General features: G+C 54.8%; 5 protein-coding genes across 5 annotated transcripts; 2 read left to right on the plus strand and 3 right to left on the minus strand.

The window, feature by feature from the left end:
- Positions 1 to 2,419: 2,419 nt before the first annotated feature.
- Positions 2,420 to 2,740, plus strand: CTAM01_05767 (uncharacterized protein; the record flags this gene model as incomplete). Its single annotated transcript, XM_060521797.1, has 1 exon — positions 2,420 to 2,740. The coding sequence occupies one exon, from the start codon at positions 2,420 to 2,422 to the stop codon at positions 2,738 to 2,740; it is 321 nt and encodes a 106-aa protein (XP_060383466.1).
- Positions 2,741 to 3,060: 320 nt separating this feature from the next.
- CTAM01_05768 (YL1 nuclear protein) lies at positions 3,061 to 5,460 on the minus strand (the record flags this gene model as incomplete). The annotated part of the gene is made up of 1 exon (XM_060521798.1): positions 3,061 to 5,460. The coding sequence occupies one exon, from the start codon at positions 5,458 to 5,460 to the stop codon at positions 3,061 to 3,063; it is 2,400 nt and encodes a 799-aa protein (XP_060383467.1).
- A 647-nt stretch (positions 5,461 to 6,107) lies between these two features.
- On the minus strand, positions 6,108 to 7,979 carry CTAM01_05769 (uncharacterized protein; the record flags this gene model as incomplete). Its single annotated transcript, XM_060521799.1, has 1 exon — positions 6,108 to 7,979. The coding sequence occupies one exon, from the start codon at positions 7,977 to 7,979 to the stop codon at positions 6,108 to 6,110; it is 1,872 nt and encodes a 623-aa protein (XP_060383468.1).
- A 1,367-nt stretch (positions 7,980 to 9,346) lies between these two features.
- Positions 9,347 to 11,735, plus strand: CTAM01_05770 (uncharacterized protein; the record flags this gene model as incomplete). The annotated part of the gene is made up of 3 exons (XM_060521800.1): positions 9,347 to 9,711; positions 9,764 to 11,498; positions 11,547 to 11,735. The coding sequence occupies 3 exons, from the start codon at positions 9,347 to 9,349 to the stop codon at positions 11,733 to 11,735; spliced, it is 2,289 nt and encodes a 762-aa protein (XP_060383469.1).
- Positions 11,736 to 13,227: 1,492 nt separating this feature from the next.
- Positions 13,228 to 15,980, minus strand: CTAM01_05771 (uncharacterized protein; the record flags this gene model as incomplete). The annotated part of the gene is made up of 4 exons (XM_060521801.1): positions 13,228 to 14,110; positions 14,164 to 15,143; positions 15,217 to 15,283; positions 15,430 to 15,980. The coding sequence occupies 4 exons, from the start codon at positions 15,978 to 15,980 to the stop codon at positions 13,228 to 13,230; spliced, it is 2,481 nt and encodes an 826-aa protein (XP_060383470.1).
- Between the last annotated feature and the right edge of the window lie 255 nt (positions 15,981 to 16,235).

Consider the following 16,235-nt stretch of genomic DNA (forward strand, 5'->3'; position numbering starts at 1 on the left):
GAGAAGAGGATGCTTAGCATGAGCGGTTAAGCCAGCGGGAGAGAAAATCCCAGTTCCTACTAAGAGCCATCCGAGAGGGGAAATGTGTTCATCAAACCATGAAAGAAGCTTAGCCATGCATGTCATTTGGGTGTTTTTGTCTCCTCTTGGGATAAGGTACGGTATGGGAGGGGAGGGGATGACGACGATGTGTAGGTGTAGTTGTTTGGACCAGATTCCCGACGGGCGTCCCCCCCCCCCCCCCCTTTTCTCCCTTCATTCTCTTCAAGACCTATATTATCTCCAGTATTGTTCACGATGTTTACTTTGGGACAGAGGCAGTAATTTGGGGCTTGAGATACGAAAGCCTTCTTCATGACTTTTACTGGCTAGTTGAAGGTTGTGAGATAGGATTGGCGGTTGATATTTCATTCCTGATTGGATCTCACAATTTAAATCATCAGTCTTGGTTTGGAGTTCTTGATGTCTCCCGTTTTCGTCTTGGTCACTTTTTGACTACGGCATGCACTATTCGTGTCCGGCGAGCGCCGCCATGGTTCATCGTCATGGTCATGATCCGTCTTCCCAAGGCAAAGTGATTATCACCGTGCCCTACATGCCGTGATCTCCCCGATCACGTTGGGGAAGAATGACGACATGTACTCAGATACGATGGTCCGTCCCCTCTCGTGTGTCTCTTGATAATGGTGTTTCAACACGTGTGTGTCCAAGGGGACTCGCTTCTCGGAGAGACGGGAGGGGTATGCTAGAAGGGGGTCCGAAGATAGAGGAAGAAGCGGTTGAATCGCGATCCTGTTCAACTTACGAGACCCCTCAAATGGACTCTCTCTGCGGTATAGCGTACTTCTCCCTACACCCACGAATTCTTCGCCAAGTGATGTCAACGTCGGAACAGAAAAAGAGAGTTGACATGGGAGATTGGGGGAGATGCGAGTATTTCAGCGAGGTATAGTGAGGGTCTTCATATATTTGCGATCACAATCCTCGTCCAGCCTAGGAAATATCCGGGTATGTTCCCACGCCAGCCAGGCACCTACCCAGGCACCAGAAACGAGGTAATTAAAATTCTGAACCGTGGATGGAAGGGGTTGTATGGCCCGGTTGCTTATTATTCATACTCAATCGGCACCCAGTGGGATTGTGTAAGAAAGTAGTGGTGGGAGGGAGAGAAAAGGCTCAGATGAGGGGAGGGAGAGCGGAGGGTCTTACTGAGACCGCAGCATCTTGAACATGGGACGACGATGTATTATTGAGCGTGAATGTTGATTGTGTGTGTATACGTACGTACGCCCAAGAGAATTATAGAGAGGGGAGGGAGAGAGAGGTACGTAAGGCCAGGTACGGCTACGGGGAATGAGTTAAAGCTTCGGATGGTTGGAAGGGAGAGACGGGAATCCGATATCGAACCCGAAAGGTTGGGAAGGTTGGTTGTGTACGTGGTGGTGTGGTATGGTATGGTATGGCAGGCTTATCCAACGTGAAGGTGAAGGGGCCGAATGGTCAGGGGAAGAAAGGCGAAGCATGCTTTGGTGAGGCTCAACGTCGGATTTGCGGCTCCGTGTAAACAGCCTTACTTCCTGCAATGCCAATATTACTGCTACTCTGCTCGCGCGCGTAAACGGATGTATTGGTGAGGCATGCCTGCGAGTGGGAGTTCCGTAGATGGATTGTATGAGATGGCGTGGTGTACAGAATGCAACCACGTAACCTCATCCCCTCCATTCACCTATATCCCACGCATCGTTGATAGTGTTTTCGATCAAAGATTGAATTCCGAGTCTGACCATGTCCAAAGGCGTTACATTCCCTCGAACCTCCACCTTCTACCACTTCCCTACCCTGGACCTGACATCTTCCTCCTGATCATGCGTTCCCACATGTCCGCATCTATCACGACTCATGCCCGGAACAAGAAAGTCGAGACCACACCTCAAATTAAGCTTTTCGCTCACTCAAAGTAGCACCCACCCTATGGGCCGTGGGTTGTAAGTGGTCTGTCTACAGTCGTACGTAAACCTGCCCTGGTCTGATCACAAAAAAAAAAACCATCCCAACATTCTTCGGCGCGCGCGCGAGAGAGAGAGAAAGAGATCTGGCACGAGAAAAAGTCAACCACTACACCCCCAACGTCCAAACAAATTCTTAAATAGCGTTTTTCATGCCCTCCAGCCCAACCGTACCACCTAGCCAGCCATACCGGCCTCCAGCAGCTCAGCCTGCTTTCGGTCTGCCATCCCCCCTTTCGTGCTTCATCATCCAGCTTCCGAGGGCCCATTGATACCATTGAATTGTGTCACTACGTACGAGGTGGGAGAAGGGAAATCTCAAAAAGAGACTTTTGACGACACGGGGGGGAAGAAAGGGGGGTTACGTGTGTCTCGTCGGTCTTTTCTCTCCCGGCCGAGAAGAATCACTCGGAATGCTGTGGAGTTCCGGAATTCTATTTCGCTGGACAACTCACGAGATACTGAACTGGACCCTTTGTTCTGATGTAGTGATCACATGTCTCATTGGTAGTACTTATGAACAATACCATACTGTGATGACCAGTGATGCAAAGGAAACGAACAACACACACAAGGACAGAGTGAAGCATTTGTTCAAGTTTCTCAGAGCACTTCCGAGAACGGCAGAGCATATCTTTCCCACCTTTCAACGAGGGGAAACTTGCCCTACGGGTATTATCACAATAGAAATACAGTATCCCCGTCCCATCCCACACCAAAAAGGCCATATATAACGCCGTACCCAATACAGCAAGCGGCCTGATAAACGCCCGTGAACATTGTGGGCCTCGAAAGTCGAGCCCTGGCCCCATGTTTTGACTTTCCTCCTACCCTCCCTCTGAACTCCCCGTGTGTAGGTATGTGTGTATGTTGGTGTGTGCCTTGTTTCGGCCCACTCTCTCCGATCTGATCGGTCGGAGCCTATATTTGTTCAGGGCGCAGGAACAAACCGTCCGATGAAAATCCTCAAATAGCCGTGGCTTTTTCGTTCCCGTAAAGTTTTTTCTGTTCTGCTCAACTACTCAGGCGGGCCTCTCATAGAGTTTGTCCTTACTCAGACAACGGTCGCAACCGAAGCGGCAGCGGGTTGTGTTGCAGACTCGGTGACGGCCAAGTTCACTTCCTTGTCCTGGGTGGGTTGAACTTGGCCTGCTGGTTGCGGCGCTTGCGGCTGGGCTGGCGGCGGCGGCGGCTGCTGGGTCTGCGGCTGCGTCTGTGCCTGCCCCGCCGACGGTAACGGTGAGGGCACCGTCGCGGCATCCGTCTTGGCTGTCGGCTGATCCACCACCCCCTCCTGAGCAGGTAGTGTCGTCTTGGCATCATTGGGTTCCTGCTTCTCGGTGCCTTCCCCGACGGCGCCGTTGCCTTTCTCTGCTTCTGTCTCTGGAACCTTAGCCTCCTCCTTTTCCACCTCCTTCTTCTTTGGCTGTCTTGGCGGACCTCCCTTGAGGAACCGCTCCGGCACCCCGCGAGCGGCATATGTGCAGCTGCCGACCCATGCGCCGAGCAGGCTGCTCCACTTGTACTCGCCGCGGCGGAGTCGTTGAATTTCGCGGTACGCGTAGGCGTTGAAATAAGGTAAACCCGTCTCGGGGTCGCGGTAGCGAGCGGGGTGGGCGGTAATGACACATACTGGCCGGGGCGCTGGCTTTGCAAGGCGGTCCATTCGCCGTCCAAAGAGAATCTGGGTCTGTACAGTCTTGTCACGCACACGCTCTTCGTCAAAGTTGCGAAGAATAAAGGCGTTGCGAGCAACCTCGCTCGGGGGAGGCTCCTCAGGCGCCGGTGCTTCTGCCGGCGCAGGCGTAGTCGCAGGCCGTGCGGGACGAGAGGGATCGACCGTCGGTTGTGATGGAGGCTTCGGCGGAGCGATTGGTTGTGACGGCTGGAGTGGTGCTAGTGAAGGTGGCGGCGGCGGCGGTCTTGCTGATGGTGGAGGGGGAGGAGCCGGCATGGATAGAGGAGACTTGTGCTGGCATACATTCGGAGGCGCCAGAACATTGGACTTTGGCTGCGTCGTGTGTTGAGCAAGGTGGATGCCACCCAAGGGAGGGGCAAGAACAGGCGGCGCGAGCACTGGAGCTGCCAATACCGATGTCTTTGGAGGTGGCGGAATAGGGGGTGGAGCCATGGACATGGAGCCAAAGGTCGGCGGTGGTGGTATTGATGGTGGTGCCATGATCCTGGATTTGTCTTCAGGCTTGGGCATGGCGAGTGACGACGATGGCGGTGGAGGAATGGGTGGGGGAGCCATCACACGGGGGCGCTCTTCCGTCTTCACTATCGGTGCAGGGTCTGTTGGGACGGGCGGAACGGGTGTCGATGGCGACGGTGCCTTTGAAGCATCGTTCTGCTGAGGTTGGTCGACATCCATTGACGTCGGGGGAGCTGGCGGAGCGTCAGGCTTTGCGTTCGACTGTGCCTCTGCTGTCGTCTCTGTCGTCGGTGCAGGCAGCGTCGGCTCAGAAGCATTCGACGCTGAGCCCTCCTCCCTGCCATCTTTCTGGTCCTTCTCCTTGCCCTTCGTCTTATCCACCTTTTCCTTCTTCTCCCTCTTCTTCCGAACGGGCTTCTCTTCCTCGGCGACCCTGCCAACGTGCTTCAGATGATGCTCCCACTCACCAATGCCGCTCCAGTACGTCACCACAGGGCCCTTAAGTGTTCGGTTGTTGAGAGCGGCGAGCTTCGCAAGCCGTTCTTCTTCTCGCGCTTTTTCGGCCACCTCCCATCTATTTAACGACTTTGCGTTGCGCTTCTCCACGAGGGCCGCCTCAGCCAACCGTTCCGCCTGTGTCATGGGCGGTTTCTTGGACGCCTCGAGCTTCTTTGCCTTCTTTTCCATGATGGCCACCTGTTTCAACCGCTTCGCCTCGCGTTCCTTCATCTGTTGGTGCAGCTGCTCCTTGCTGAGCATCGTCGTCTGGCGGAGCGAGGCGCGGATAGGCATGTCAGCCGCCGAGGGCAGCCAGCTCGTCCGTTCCGACTTCTTTTTCGGCCGCGGCGCGGGTGCGGCCGTCTGTTCGATGCGGACCTTTTTTCTGAACTTGGCCGGGATAGCTTCCTGGGCCTTGCGTTTCCGCGACGCTAGCTTCTTCTCCCTGGCTTGCTTCTCGAGCTCCTTTTCGCCCTCAAGGTCGTCTCCCTGCTGCTGGTCATCCTCGTCGTCGGATGACGAGTCCATCTGCACGTCGGAACCAGCATCGTCGACATCGCTGAAGCCTTCGTCGTTGTCGTCTTCGGCAAAAAGCAGTTCGAGGTCTGAATCGGGTTCTTCGTTGGCGAGCATCGACTTCATGCGGTTACCGGCGGTAGACCGCTTTTCTCGACCGGTCGCCAACCATTCTACTGTGGTCGGAGTGGCGACTGTCGGGGTCTCATTTTCGCTGTCGCTGCCGCTCGAGTCCGAAGACTCATCGCGCGATGAAGGTTTGGTGTCGTTTGCCGTTGTAGCCATCGCGTCGGTCGAATTGAAAGGTGTGGATTTGGGCCCTTAGCCCATGTCTGCCGCGCTGTGAGAGGTGCGGCGTGTACAGCCGGCGGCCTGTTCGAGTGAAATGGGTTGCGTGGGGAGAATTTTGACGTTGAGGGTGGTAAAGTAGTGTCTGCGTGAGACGCGTCCAGAAGGGTAAAAAAAAAAAAATTGTAGATGTAGCGGACGTCGCGGCACTTGTGACGTCTGACAATTCGACTTTCCTAGAACCACCTTCCGGCAAGGTACCAATTACAAGCGAATCGGGAGTTAGCGGGCAGCGGGCAGCAACCAACGGCCCCAAGTCCCTCAGTGGGGCTTAGGGGGCGTTACCTCCGTGCGCCGTTACCCGATTTCTTGAGGCGACCGGCCACGGCTGCCTAAGGTAGGTAAGGTAAACCTGCCAACACCATATATGTCAACTTATCATTGCAGATGAGACCCTGATATGATGTTCTATATTCCGAGCTTGTTTGCATAGTTTCCTATGACTTGTAATTGCTAATCTGTGGCTGGCATTGCGCGCTACTATGTGTACTCCGTTCCCATGACCAAACGCCGCCTGTTAATTCATGTAATGCTCCCGCATCCCTTTCAACCCAAAAGTACAGGTAAATCTGGACCTATGCAAATCACATCTCCTCACTCCAGCTCTCGCCCGCCTGGGTCCATTCTTTACACCATCCGAACCAGTACCTCTTATTGCAGCGAGGATCTGAAGGGGGTGCTTTGGTGGGCGCTGATGTCGGGGTGGCCGTGGGCGCGGCAGTGATGGTGTGAGACGGGGTTGCGCCGGGGAACAAAGTCGTGCTCGTGGTCGATGTAGTCTTGTCCTTGCAGCCAAACCATCCAGGTGTCTTGCAAGTAGTCGTCGTTGTTGTAGTCGTAGTTGAAGACGAAGTGGTCGTAGTCGTGGTCGTCTCGTCCTTACATCCAAACCAGCCAGGGGTCTTACAAGTGGACGTGGTCGACGTGGAAGTAGTAGTGGTAACCGGCGTCGTCGTGGTCTCATCCAAGCAACCCCACCAGCCCGGCGTCTGGCAGGTGGCTGTCCGAGTACGCGTCTTCGATGTTGTCGAGGACTTGGACGTCGTGGTCGATTCGGTCCCGTTGCTCTCATACATTTTCCAGTTGGCACAGTCGCGGCATTCGGGCGTAGCCTTGCACTCTGGGACCGTGTCATACTTCATAATGACATCGTGGATAACAGATCGGATCTTGTGGGTTCCGATGCCGACTCTCCATCCCTTGTCGGCCACAACGTCATAAACGCACTCAAGTCCAGAATGGCAGGCCGATTCCATGGCATACCCAGCAAAGGAGCACGTCGCAGTAGCACCATTACAGGTCCCAATGTAGATGGGGTCTGCCGTGTGACCAAAATGGAAGGCGCCGGTATCTGTGCGAGCCTGGTGAAGCATCTGATCGTATCCTGGAGGAACAGGCAGTCCCAGTCTGCTGGCGGCGAGCGCCTCTGGCACGGCCTCAAAGGTCACGACGGGAATACCGTAGGTCAGGCCCAGGAGGGAGCTGACTGCGCCCCCGAGAGAATGGCCCGACAGCCAGATGTTGGAGTCGGGGAACAGCTCGGTAACGTTCGAGTACAGTTCCTTGGCCGCCGTGTAGTATCGGTGCTCGTCTTTGAGCGCTTGCACTACGCAGGTGTTGTTGCATGAGTAGGTGGATGTGGCGCAGTCGCACACTTGATGCCAGGTCCACTGCCCCTGCTGAGCACAACAGCAGCTGAAGAAGAGGTTGTCATTGACCTTGTCGTTGGTGGTGGTTCCCTCTCCGTCAAAGATGGCCGTAGAAGTTCCCTTGAGGCCAATAACAATAGTCGAGTTCGTCTCGTCCGCCCAGATGTGCCCCCGGAGTCCGTCACCCTCCCATCCGAAATCAGCGCTCCTATTGTAGCCGCTGCCGACCTCTTCCCAGTCCGCCTTGCCCTCCTCTTCAATGTAAGCGTTTGCAGCCATGATGGCAAGGCTGATAACCGTGGCCTTGTCCGTGACGTTGGGTCCGGGGACCTCGTCGGTAGTCCAATCGGATGGCGACATGATGTTGACATAGCCGCGCTGACGAGCTTCGGTGACCATGGGATCAACGACAGACGGCCGACGATCAACCATGCGCTCGATCTTGAGAGGCGTGCTCTGGGCCTTCAGAGGCATCACCCTTTCCCTCTTGTATCCGTCCTCCTCCGCCAGCCAGACCTGGTTATCGGCGCCGTCGGAGTGGCGGACATCCTTGCGTCGGTGCAGCTGAGGATGCCGATATGTTCCATGGTGGAAAATGTGTCGTAATGTAAATATGTGTTCGCCCGTGTTGGGTTGTGCGGTGCTGGGTGGAAGTAAAGGTCCTGGTTGAAGGACGGCGTCGTCGTTGTTTGGCACTTCCCCAACGGAAGCTAGAGTCGGTGATACCGCGAGGAACGATAAGAGAAGCTGTGCCGTAACCCTGCCAGCAGAGCTACACTGGCCCCCTCGCCCTAATTTGAGTCTCATGGTTGTCTCAAGACACAAGAAAAAGAAGCCGCATCCAGGAATAATGGTTGACGAAGAGTAGGGAGTGAAAGCAACGAGAGGTTGGGTCTTGCGGAAGGCGACGCGTGGAGGTAGATGAGTACAAGAGGATCAATGATGCCGACGTTGAGATGCGCAGACAACGTGCCCCAAGTTATGACAGCATCAGGTGGACGACGCTGGCGCTGTTTACGTTGCCTCCGACTCGCGGAGAGTGCACAGATCAGGCCCGATAGCCCACTCCCTGCGCCAAAAGGTCTCCGCCTCCGGATCTGCGTTAAGACTTTATGTCGTCAAGACTGCAGCCGGCTTAACAGCTACCCTGGGCGGGTACCTATAGTCTCATGTCCCCCGATAAGGCGCAACCAGGGATACCCGCACCAGCATGTGACCAATGTCCCCTCAGATAGCGCGCATGCCTTCTGTATCCGAAGCTGCCTGGTGCCTGGCATCCACCGTTCCACGCTACTTTGGGGGACCATCGAGGGGCATCTTCAGCGGACCTTCGGCTACTCAACGATCCCGTCGCAACCCGTCCGGGTTGCTGCCATGGATAATACGCCCAACATTGATGACATTCCGAGGCACCATTTATGCTTCGGAACAAGGTACGTTGTGCAAGGTACCAGAATGGGCCCATCACTGATTGGAATCCAGGAATCAAGACCAAGCCCCAAAGTACAGAGTACAGAGCATTCGTGCCTACCTACATTAAGGTAGCTACAGTTGCTATCAGGCCCTTAGGCTAAGACATCCGCTGTCAGTCCTCCTCGTGCCCCCCAGCACATGCATGCACTGAAGGTCGGATCCGTCTGCAGATGACACCTGTGGGCTTCCAATAAAACTTGAGCGGGGGCATGGCGGGAGCTACCTTGTCAACTTGTCTTCCTTACCGACCATAGCTGGCATGCTCGGTTGGTTACCTGCGTTACCTTCCTTTCACGGGAATGGCCTATTCTCAAGCTGCTCAAAGACCAACAATCCTCAAAACCTCATTGCTCTCTCGCCCCGTCCTCGCCCTCTTCTTTGCTTTGCGCTGGCACAAGGCACCCCGTGCACCCATCTACGGCACTGACATCATTTTGTTAGAGATGCGAATAGAAACATAGCTGCCATCTTGGGCCATCTTACGAGCCATCATCCCTGTTCTCCTACTCCATTTATGGCATAAATCTGTCCCGCGTGCTACAACCAGGGATCTCTTTCCTCTGATATCGGGTTTCAAGATCGCTTCCACTACTTAATGCCGCCTTGACAACATCAGACCAGGTACGTTTACTTGTCAGCCCCAAGTCGGCGCCTGAAAATCCCTTCTTTTTCATCTCCACGAAGTCAAACTGACCAAGGAAATGGCTTCCAGCATCGTCGAAACTATGGCGTCAACCGGCCCCTCCAAATCCCCAGCAGCTCGTCCAAATACGATACGGGCGCCTTCCTTCACTCGCCAGAGCGAAGACAGCGATCCTCTCCGAGTCCCGAAACGAGCTCAAACATTCCAGAATGGGACTGCGGCCGACCCGTTGACGACGACGACAACAACAACGACGACGACCGTAGCCAGCAAGGTCCAGCAGAAGCCAGCAGACGAGCCCGAGGGCCCTGATGCTTTCGAGACTGCTGGAAGGCCGTCAACAGATAACGACGATGGGTTCGACGGCAGAGGCTCTGTGGACCTGGGTGAGCTTCCAATTGAACTAGTTAGTCTGACTGACAGGTATGGCGCACCATCCTCTTTCGGCTTCACGTCATTTACTGACCGCGGATAGTTTCGTCGAGACTCTCAGCTCGAAAAGTCACCCCGCGCCTTTGACCATCGACAATGTTTCTGCATTATTCCAGAGTTTCTACGAAACCGCATCCACACACGTCAACACACATATCTCTAGTCTGATCACACGGCATAATCGGGATGCATCGCCTGCGCCGTCCGCGTCATCCAAGGTCTCCACAGCTAGCAGGCTTCGAGCCAAGGCGGCTTCCCTCGGAAGCAAGGATAAACCCAAAAATCTCCCCAAACCAGAGCCGGAGCAGCAGATGATTACTGCCGAAGAACTCGCCAACAAGAAGAAGGCGCGGAAAGCAATCGAAGCCAAGCGTGGCATCATCGAGGAGGCAGTGGAGCGCAGGCTGTGCGAAGGTATCTACGACAAGATCTACCGCCACAAGAGCACCCAGGACGAAGCGCAGGATTCAAAGCTGCGATCAAAGACCGCAGCACTCGCGCTGGTCGGCATTGGACCGGCCGACCTGGGAATCGATCTTGGCGACGATGCATCTCAGACACCCGAAGCCGCTGCGGAAAAGGTTGAAGAGATCAAGAAATCGCTTGAGCAGGCTAGAAGAGACTTGATTCTCATGAATGAGAAGCGATACCCGCTCGGTAAGGTACACCACTTGAAAGCGGCACACAAGGATATTGTCGAGACTCTGGCGCAATTCCACCCGTCTGCATCCGCAGATGAGATTATGCCTATGCTCATCTTCACCCTCATCACGCTTCCTCCTGAACATCTCAACGTTATTAGCGACCTGCACTTTATTCAGCACTTTAGATGGGAGCCGAAATTGACGGGCGAGGCCGCATACTGCTTGACGAATTTAGAAGCAGCCATCAGCTTTTTGGAGACGGTCGATCTGTCTACACTAAGGGCCGATGAGTTGCCCCAAGGTCCTGCCAGAGGTATCAGCCAGCCGGGCACTCCGCGGGCTGAGACATTCCCTCCGGCGTTCCCGCCTGGACTGACGGTAACGGCGGATCCTTCGGTGGAGACCGACTCTGGCAATGCCACGCCAACGAGACCGCCTGCGTCGCCTTCCGCATCGGCCGGGCTGCGTGCTGCGGTTCAAGCTCGGAATAGAAGACTGAGCGAGCTCGTCAACACGCCTGCTCAGGCCATTGGTGCCGCAAGTGACGCCGTGCTCAACACGGCCGATCAGCATATAAAGACGATCTCGACTAGTTTGGGTGATAGCTACAAGTTCTTGGTCGGCAAGTTGCGCGAGACACAGGGCACTCCCACCGAATCAGGCCAGGGGCTCGTCGTGCCTAAGACGCTCGATGATGCTCGAAAGCTGATGAGCACCCCGCCTCCCGAGGAGGAAGGGTCCGTCAGTGGTGCCAGCTCGGTTCATGGCACAGAGGAGGCCGAATCTACTCGCCGGCCCCCGGTCCGCGAGGATAAGGTTCTAAACCTCATCGGTGGACGCAAAGTCAGTCGAGACCACAGCGCAGATAGCTCGCGAAGCGTCAACAGCTCGAGGAAGGTGCTCTTTGCCAAAGAAGGGGAGAAAGATCTGCCGACGCCATCTCCTGGAAACGCAACCAACCCTCTAGACTCAGTGAGGAACTTTGGCAATTCGTTCTCCAGGTTCTCCGGTATGAGCATGATCAGAGGTCTGAGCCGGACCGCATCCACGCCCATTGCGGCGAAGGAAGTACCCAAGGATATGACCAAGGATGGCCCGGCTACCAAGGTAGCTGACGGCGGCGACCTTGCAAGCGTACGTACTCTAATCTCCAATATTAACACCATGTACTGACTTTCGCAGGCTTTCCCTGACATTGCAGCTGCATTGCCGCCCAAGCAGATACCAAAGATCAGCCCGCCGAACAAGCGCTTCATGGAGATGCAGAACCCCGGCGACCTGAAGATTGGTGAGGTTCTCGAATTGCTGCGCGACTACCGACGGCTGGCTACTACACTCAAGGACATGGGGGCCTTTGAGGGGTCCAAGTGAGGAAACGAGAGAGGTGGTTAGAAGAAACGTGAAGAGATAAGATACGGCCTAGACAAAGCTTGCTGCACTCATTTGTAGGATTCCTGTGGGATATGGATAAGCATACTGGACAATGGCGTTTTGATTTTTTATATTACTGTCTTCTGCAAACAAAAGTCTGGCAAGCCATGTGAGTACGGTTGTGCTAGAGCTCGACGTCCTATCAAGCAGGGGGGGAGGAGGCAACTGGGACTTGGAGGGTCGTGTTCGAGAGCAGGCCGAATACAAATACAAAGAGGTACAAATATACACACACACTACACAATGGAAAAGAGATATTCCACGTGGGACCGTCTGCGGGAAGTTTCTGCAAGGCACCGATTATTTTGACTACTAATGGGGTCGGACTAAATTGACTGTGTGTTTCTGCCAGCCACGACTTTCGTGATCCCAACTCAGTCTAGCTAACTCCTTCCTCCGCCGCAATACCAGCGAAATGAGCGATTTGTATGGCCGCATTTGACGATACCCTCTCGAAGTAAACTGAATAGGCATAATTGACCATTGCGATTGAAGTAGGCTGGAAGTATAAGAGCACTGGCTGGCGCTGGCAGACCGTCGAAACGGCCAGACGACAGAGTGAAAATGGACCAGTGCCTTTGTCAAAGTGAAGACGGCGAGCGGATGAGGCGAGCGTATCCCGTCACAATGCTAAATTGCGTTAAAAACAACGTGTAACATACTTTTCTGAGCGGCAGCAACAAACCCACATGTCTATCCGACCTTATTTCTCTCCTATCCGCCCATGAATAGTTTCAAAGTAGAGCGGAAAGGTAACCGGAATGTCAACTTACGAAGGCATCCAACAAAGTACAACGAAACGCATGGTGCTGCTCGGATCAGAGTCCCGAATCAAGCAACCTGCCCTGCCAAGCGCGACAACGCTTCTCGACCCCGACCCCGCGAAAGGAAATCAAGCGCGAAAGTCATGGCCGGCTCTTGACGAAACGGAGATCGTCGGCGAACACGCACGATATATACCAAGTCAGCATGTCAAGATAAGATGGACTTCACAGTGGTCGCGGTGTATCATATAATCATACATAGACGGATATGGGACGGAAACGTCCATGATGTATTTTATCGTCTTTGAAGATTTGGTTTTATTTTTCTCTGCTATGCCTTGCTTTGCCTGCCTGCCTGCTTGCTTGATGGGGTGCCGTTATATTTAAAAGAGGAATAAAAGGAAATTTGCCTGGTGTGGGTTGTGTTTTTGCGAGAGAGAAGAGAAGAAGCCTGCCCACCCCGTTCTGCCGTTGAACCCTTCAACCCGTCCCCTATCGAACCCGACCATGGCCTGCGGAGGTGGTTTCTCGTGTGTTGGTGTTGGTTTTTTCATGTTTTACTATTTTGCTTTCCTGCAAATTTTGTCCTTTACCCACCTTTTTGTTCTTGTTTTTGAGTTTTATTTGAATTTTACTTCTTTTTCATATGTACTGCCTTCTCGTATCCCTCAATGGTTCCCATTCATCTTGGACTCCTTGGGCGGCAACATACTAGTACGGTTCGTGCGCTCCTGCAAGACGCCGCTGGGCACGCCCGCCCCGGCGCCCCCCTTCTCGTCGCTGATGAGCTTGTCCATGAACGCAATGTAATCGTACTGCGGCATGCCCCTATCCTCAGAGGTATCGGGCCCGTTGTGCGGCGGGATAATCTCAATGAGCTTGTCAATGACCTCGTCGGGCACGAGGGAGTGGCGGAGGTCCATCTCGGTGACGTAGGGCTTCCCGTCGGCGACCTCGCGGAAGGACTGGAAGACCTGCTCGGCGGTATTCTGGTCCTCGGTGACGTCGACCATGAAGCGGATAAACTGCTCAAACGTGACGTGGTCGCGGCCGTGTGACGTGTCCATGAAGTAGTCGTGCATCTCGTCCTCGGAGAAGACGAGGCCCAAGGAGGCGAGGGCGGCGCTGAACTCGAGCTCCTGGAGCGAGTTGGTGTCGTCGCGGTCAAAGTGGCGGAAGACGGACTCGAACTCCTCGAGCTGGATGGGCGTGAGGTTGGTCATGTTGCGGGCGACCATTTGGTTGTCGAGGAAGGCGAGCTTCTTCTGCACCGACGACTTGACGAGGCTGTGCTCGTAGACGAGCTCGTCGTAGGTGTAGATTGTGAAGTCGTTCTCCTCAATGTTGGCCTCTTGGCACTTGGCGTCCACGGCGGCGATGGTACCGAGGTACTTGTCCAGTGGCGGCAGGTTGTCGCTGAGCTTGCGGACGTGGTGGAGCTGGTCCTCGACGTCGCCGTCCAGGCCTGAGATTGCCAGCTGCATGGTGTTCAACGCCATGGCGAAGTCGTTGGCCTTGTCGGCGAACGACTTGCGTAATGCGTTTTTGATGCTGCCAAAGGGTTAGTACTAGAATACGCAAGATCGCATACAGGGGACACTCACTCTCTGATGGTCTCGTTGATCAACTGCGCCCTCTTCATCTCCGTTTGTGACAAGCCGGCCCAGTCCTTCTCCATCGTCTCGAGGGACAACTCTGGTGGAGGGTCATACGGCCGCAATCGGTATGTGCCCAGCTTCGTCTTGATGTTGCCTAGCAGAGTGGCAAGCTCGCTCTTTTCAGCAACCCAGTCTCTCTTCTTCCCTCGCTTGTACGCCGCAAACTCGTTCGCCTGGGCCTTTGCGTCGGCGTATGTGCCCTCAAACTTGGCCTGCTGCCACTTTTCAATCTGCTCCTTGATCTGCCTCAGAAGCTCCCTCATCCGCCTTTCGTACGCGCTTTGCATATCCCAGGCGCCGGCCATGTTATTCACAAACTTTTCTACACGACGTCCTGCGTTTTCCACCTTTTCCATTTGAGAAAAGGCGTGGAACCAGTAGGCGATGTACGTCATCAGCGACCTCTCATCAGGCTTTGCAACGTCGCACACATCCTCAACATCCAACAACTTGGGAATGCCAATCTCCTTGTGCGCAATGTCGAAGGCCATCTGCATGTTGCCGCGGCGGTCCGACTTGTCTAGTGCGTCGTAGTCGATCAGATCTGGTCTGTGGATATCCAACAGGGCGCAAAAGGCGAGTCCGTCGTTCCAGCTGCCGCTGAAGTCGCGGACGTCCACTTCGTCGTAGCAGGCCGTCTTTCTTTGACACCACAGCAGCAGTCCCTCCTTGGCCGTCATGCCCTCTTCGTTGATGTCGCTAATGGTGAAGCGCAGAATGAGCGTCCATATCAGGCCGAGAATGATCTTTCTGTTTCCGTCGACGACATCCTCGGCACCAATGTTGGTCATTTGGATGCCGCGGCCCTTGATGAAGTCGAGCGCCGTGTTTGCATTTTCGAATCGTTGTACGCGAAGTTTCGGCTTGGACGCATAGCGTCCGAGGGTATCGTTGGATAGACATTCTAGCAAGTGGATGAGGAGGACCTGTTGTTGGGCGAAGAATTCTGTAAGCCAAGCGAACCCCGCAAACCAGTGGAAAAATAGGGGTCCAACTTACACCGTCACTCAAATCAGCCACGAGATCTTTTACTTCGAGCGATCGAGCCTCCAATTTGGTGTTCATCCTAAAGTAAAAAGAAACGCAAAAGTCAGTTCATGATCGTTGTAGCACCCAGCAGATAAACTGCCACCAGGTTGGGGGTGGGGGAGGGTGAGTGGTTGTCGATGTCCCGCTCTCCCTCCCGCAAAGACTTAAAGGGGTCCGTCGTACCATTTTGTAAAGGTCTTTTGCTGGACCGTGATCCATTTCTGCTGTTCCGCAAAAGCCATCCTCGTCAGGCCTTGATCATGCGGCGGCTCAACGGCGGCGAGGGCGGATGCGGGCGAGGAGCCTGTGGCGGAACGGAATCGGTTCTTCTTGGCTACGCTGCTCTTGCGTGCGAGTGCGAGGTTGCTGCTCCCCGATCTCTGGAGGCGGGCGGCCTGTAGCTCGGTCTTGTCTCGTCTGCTTCTCGGGCTGGGGGAGCAATTTGTGTTGGTGCTGGCTCCGCTGTCTGTACGGACGCGTGAGGCGGTAGAGGAGGCGGGGGACGATGTGTTTTCGGACGTTGTCGAGAAGGCAGACGACAACGGGCGCTCGGCGGTGGTCGGGGTGGTAGGGGTCGTGGATGCGGGTGAAGATGTGGACGCCTGGCTGCCGGCCGAGTGGTGGTCGTGGTGTAAACAAAAGTCGGGGAATTCCTCGTTGCACCCTACGTTGCCGGGCAGATTGGCGCCCGACAGTGGGCGCGCCCCCTGAGGACGGTCGACGGTGGACGTCATTTCGGACAATTCTAGTGGCTCGCTAAGTCGATTGGCAGCGCTCGTCCGCTGCAGGCGCCGGGATTCGATAGCGACTTTGGCTTATCGATAACCACTGAACTGCCGAGAATGGTATTCGAGATCGTCGTTAATTTAAATCGAGCTGCTCTTTTGGGTTTGCGAGTCCAAGTCAGGTACAACAGATCTGGTCATGGACTCATGGACTCATGTAATCGAAGAAACAAAACAACTGACGATGCTTCAAACTAGACAGTT

The sequence above is a fragment of the Colletotrichum tamarilloi genome (assembly GCF_030869305.1).
Source record: "Colletotrichum tamarilloi strain Tom-12 chromosome Unknown Scaffold_15.1, whole genome shotgun sequence".
Lineage (NCBI taxonomy): Eukaryota > Fungi > Ascomycota > Sordariomycetes > Glomerellales > Glomerellaceae > Colletotrichum > Colletotrichum tamarilloi.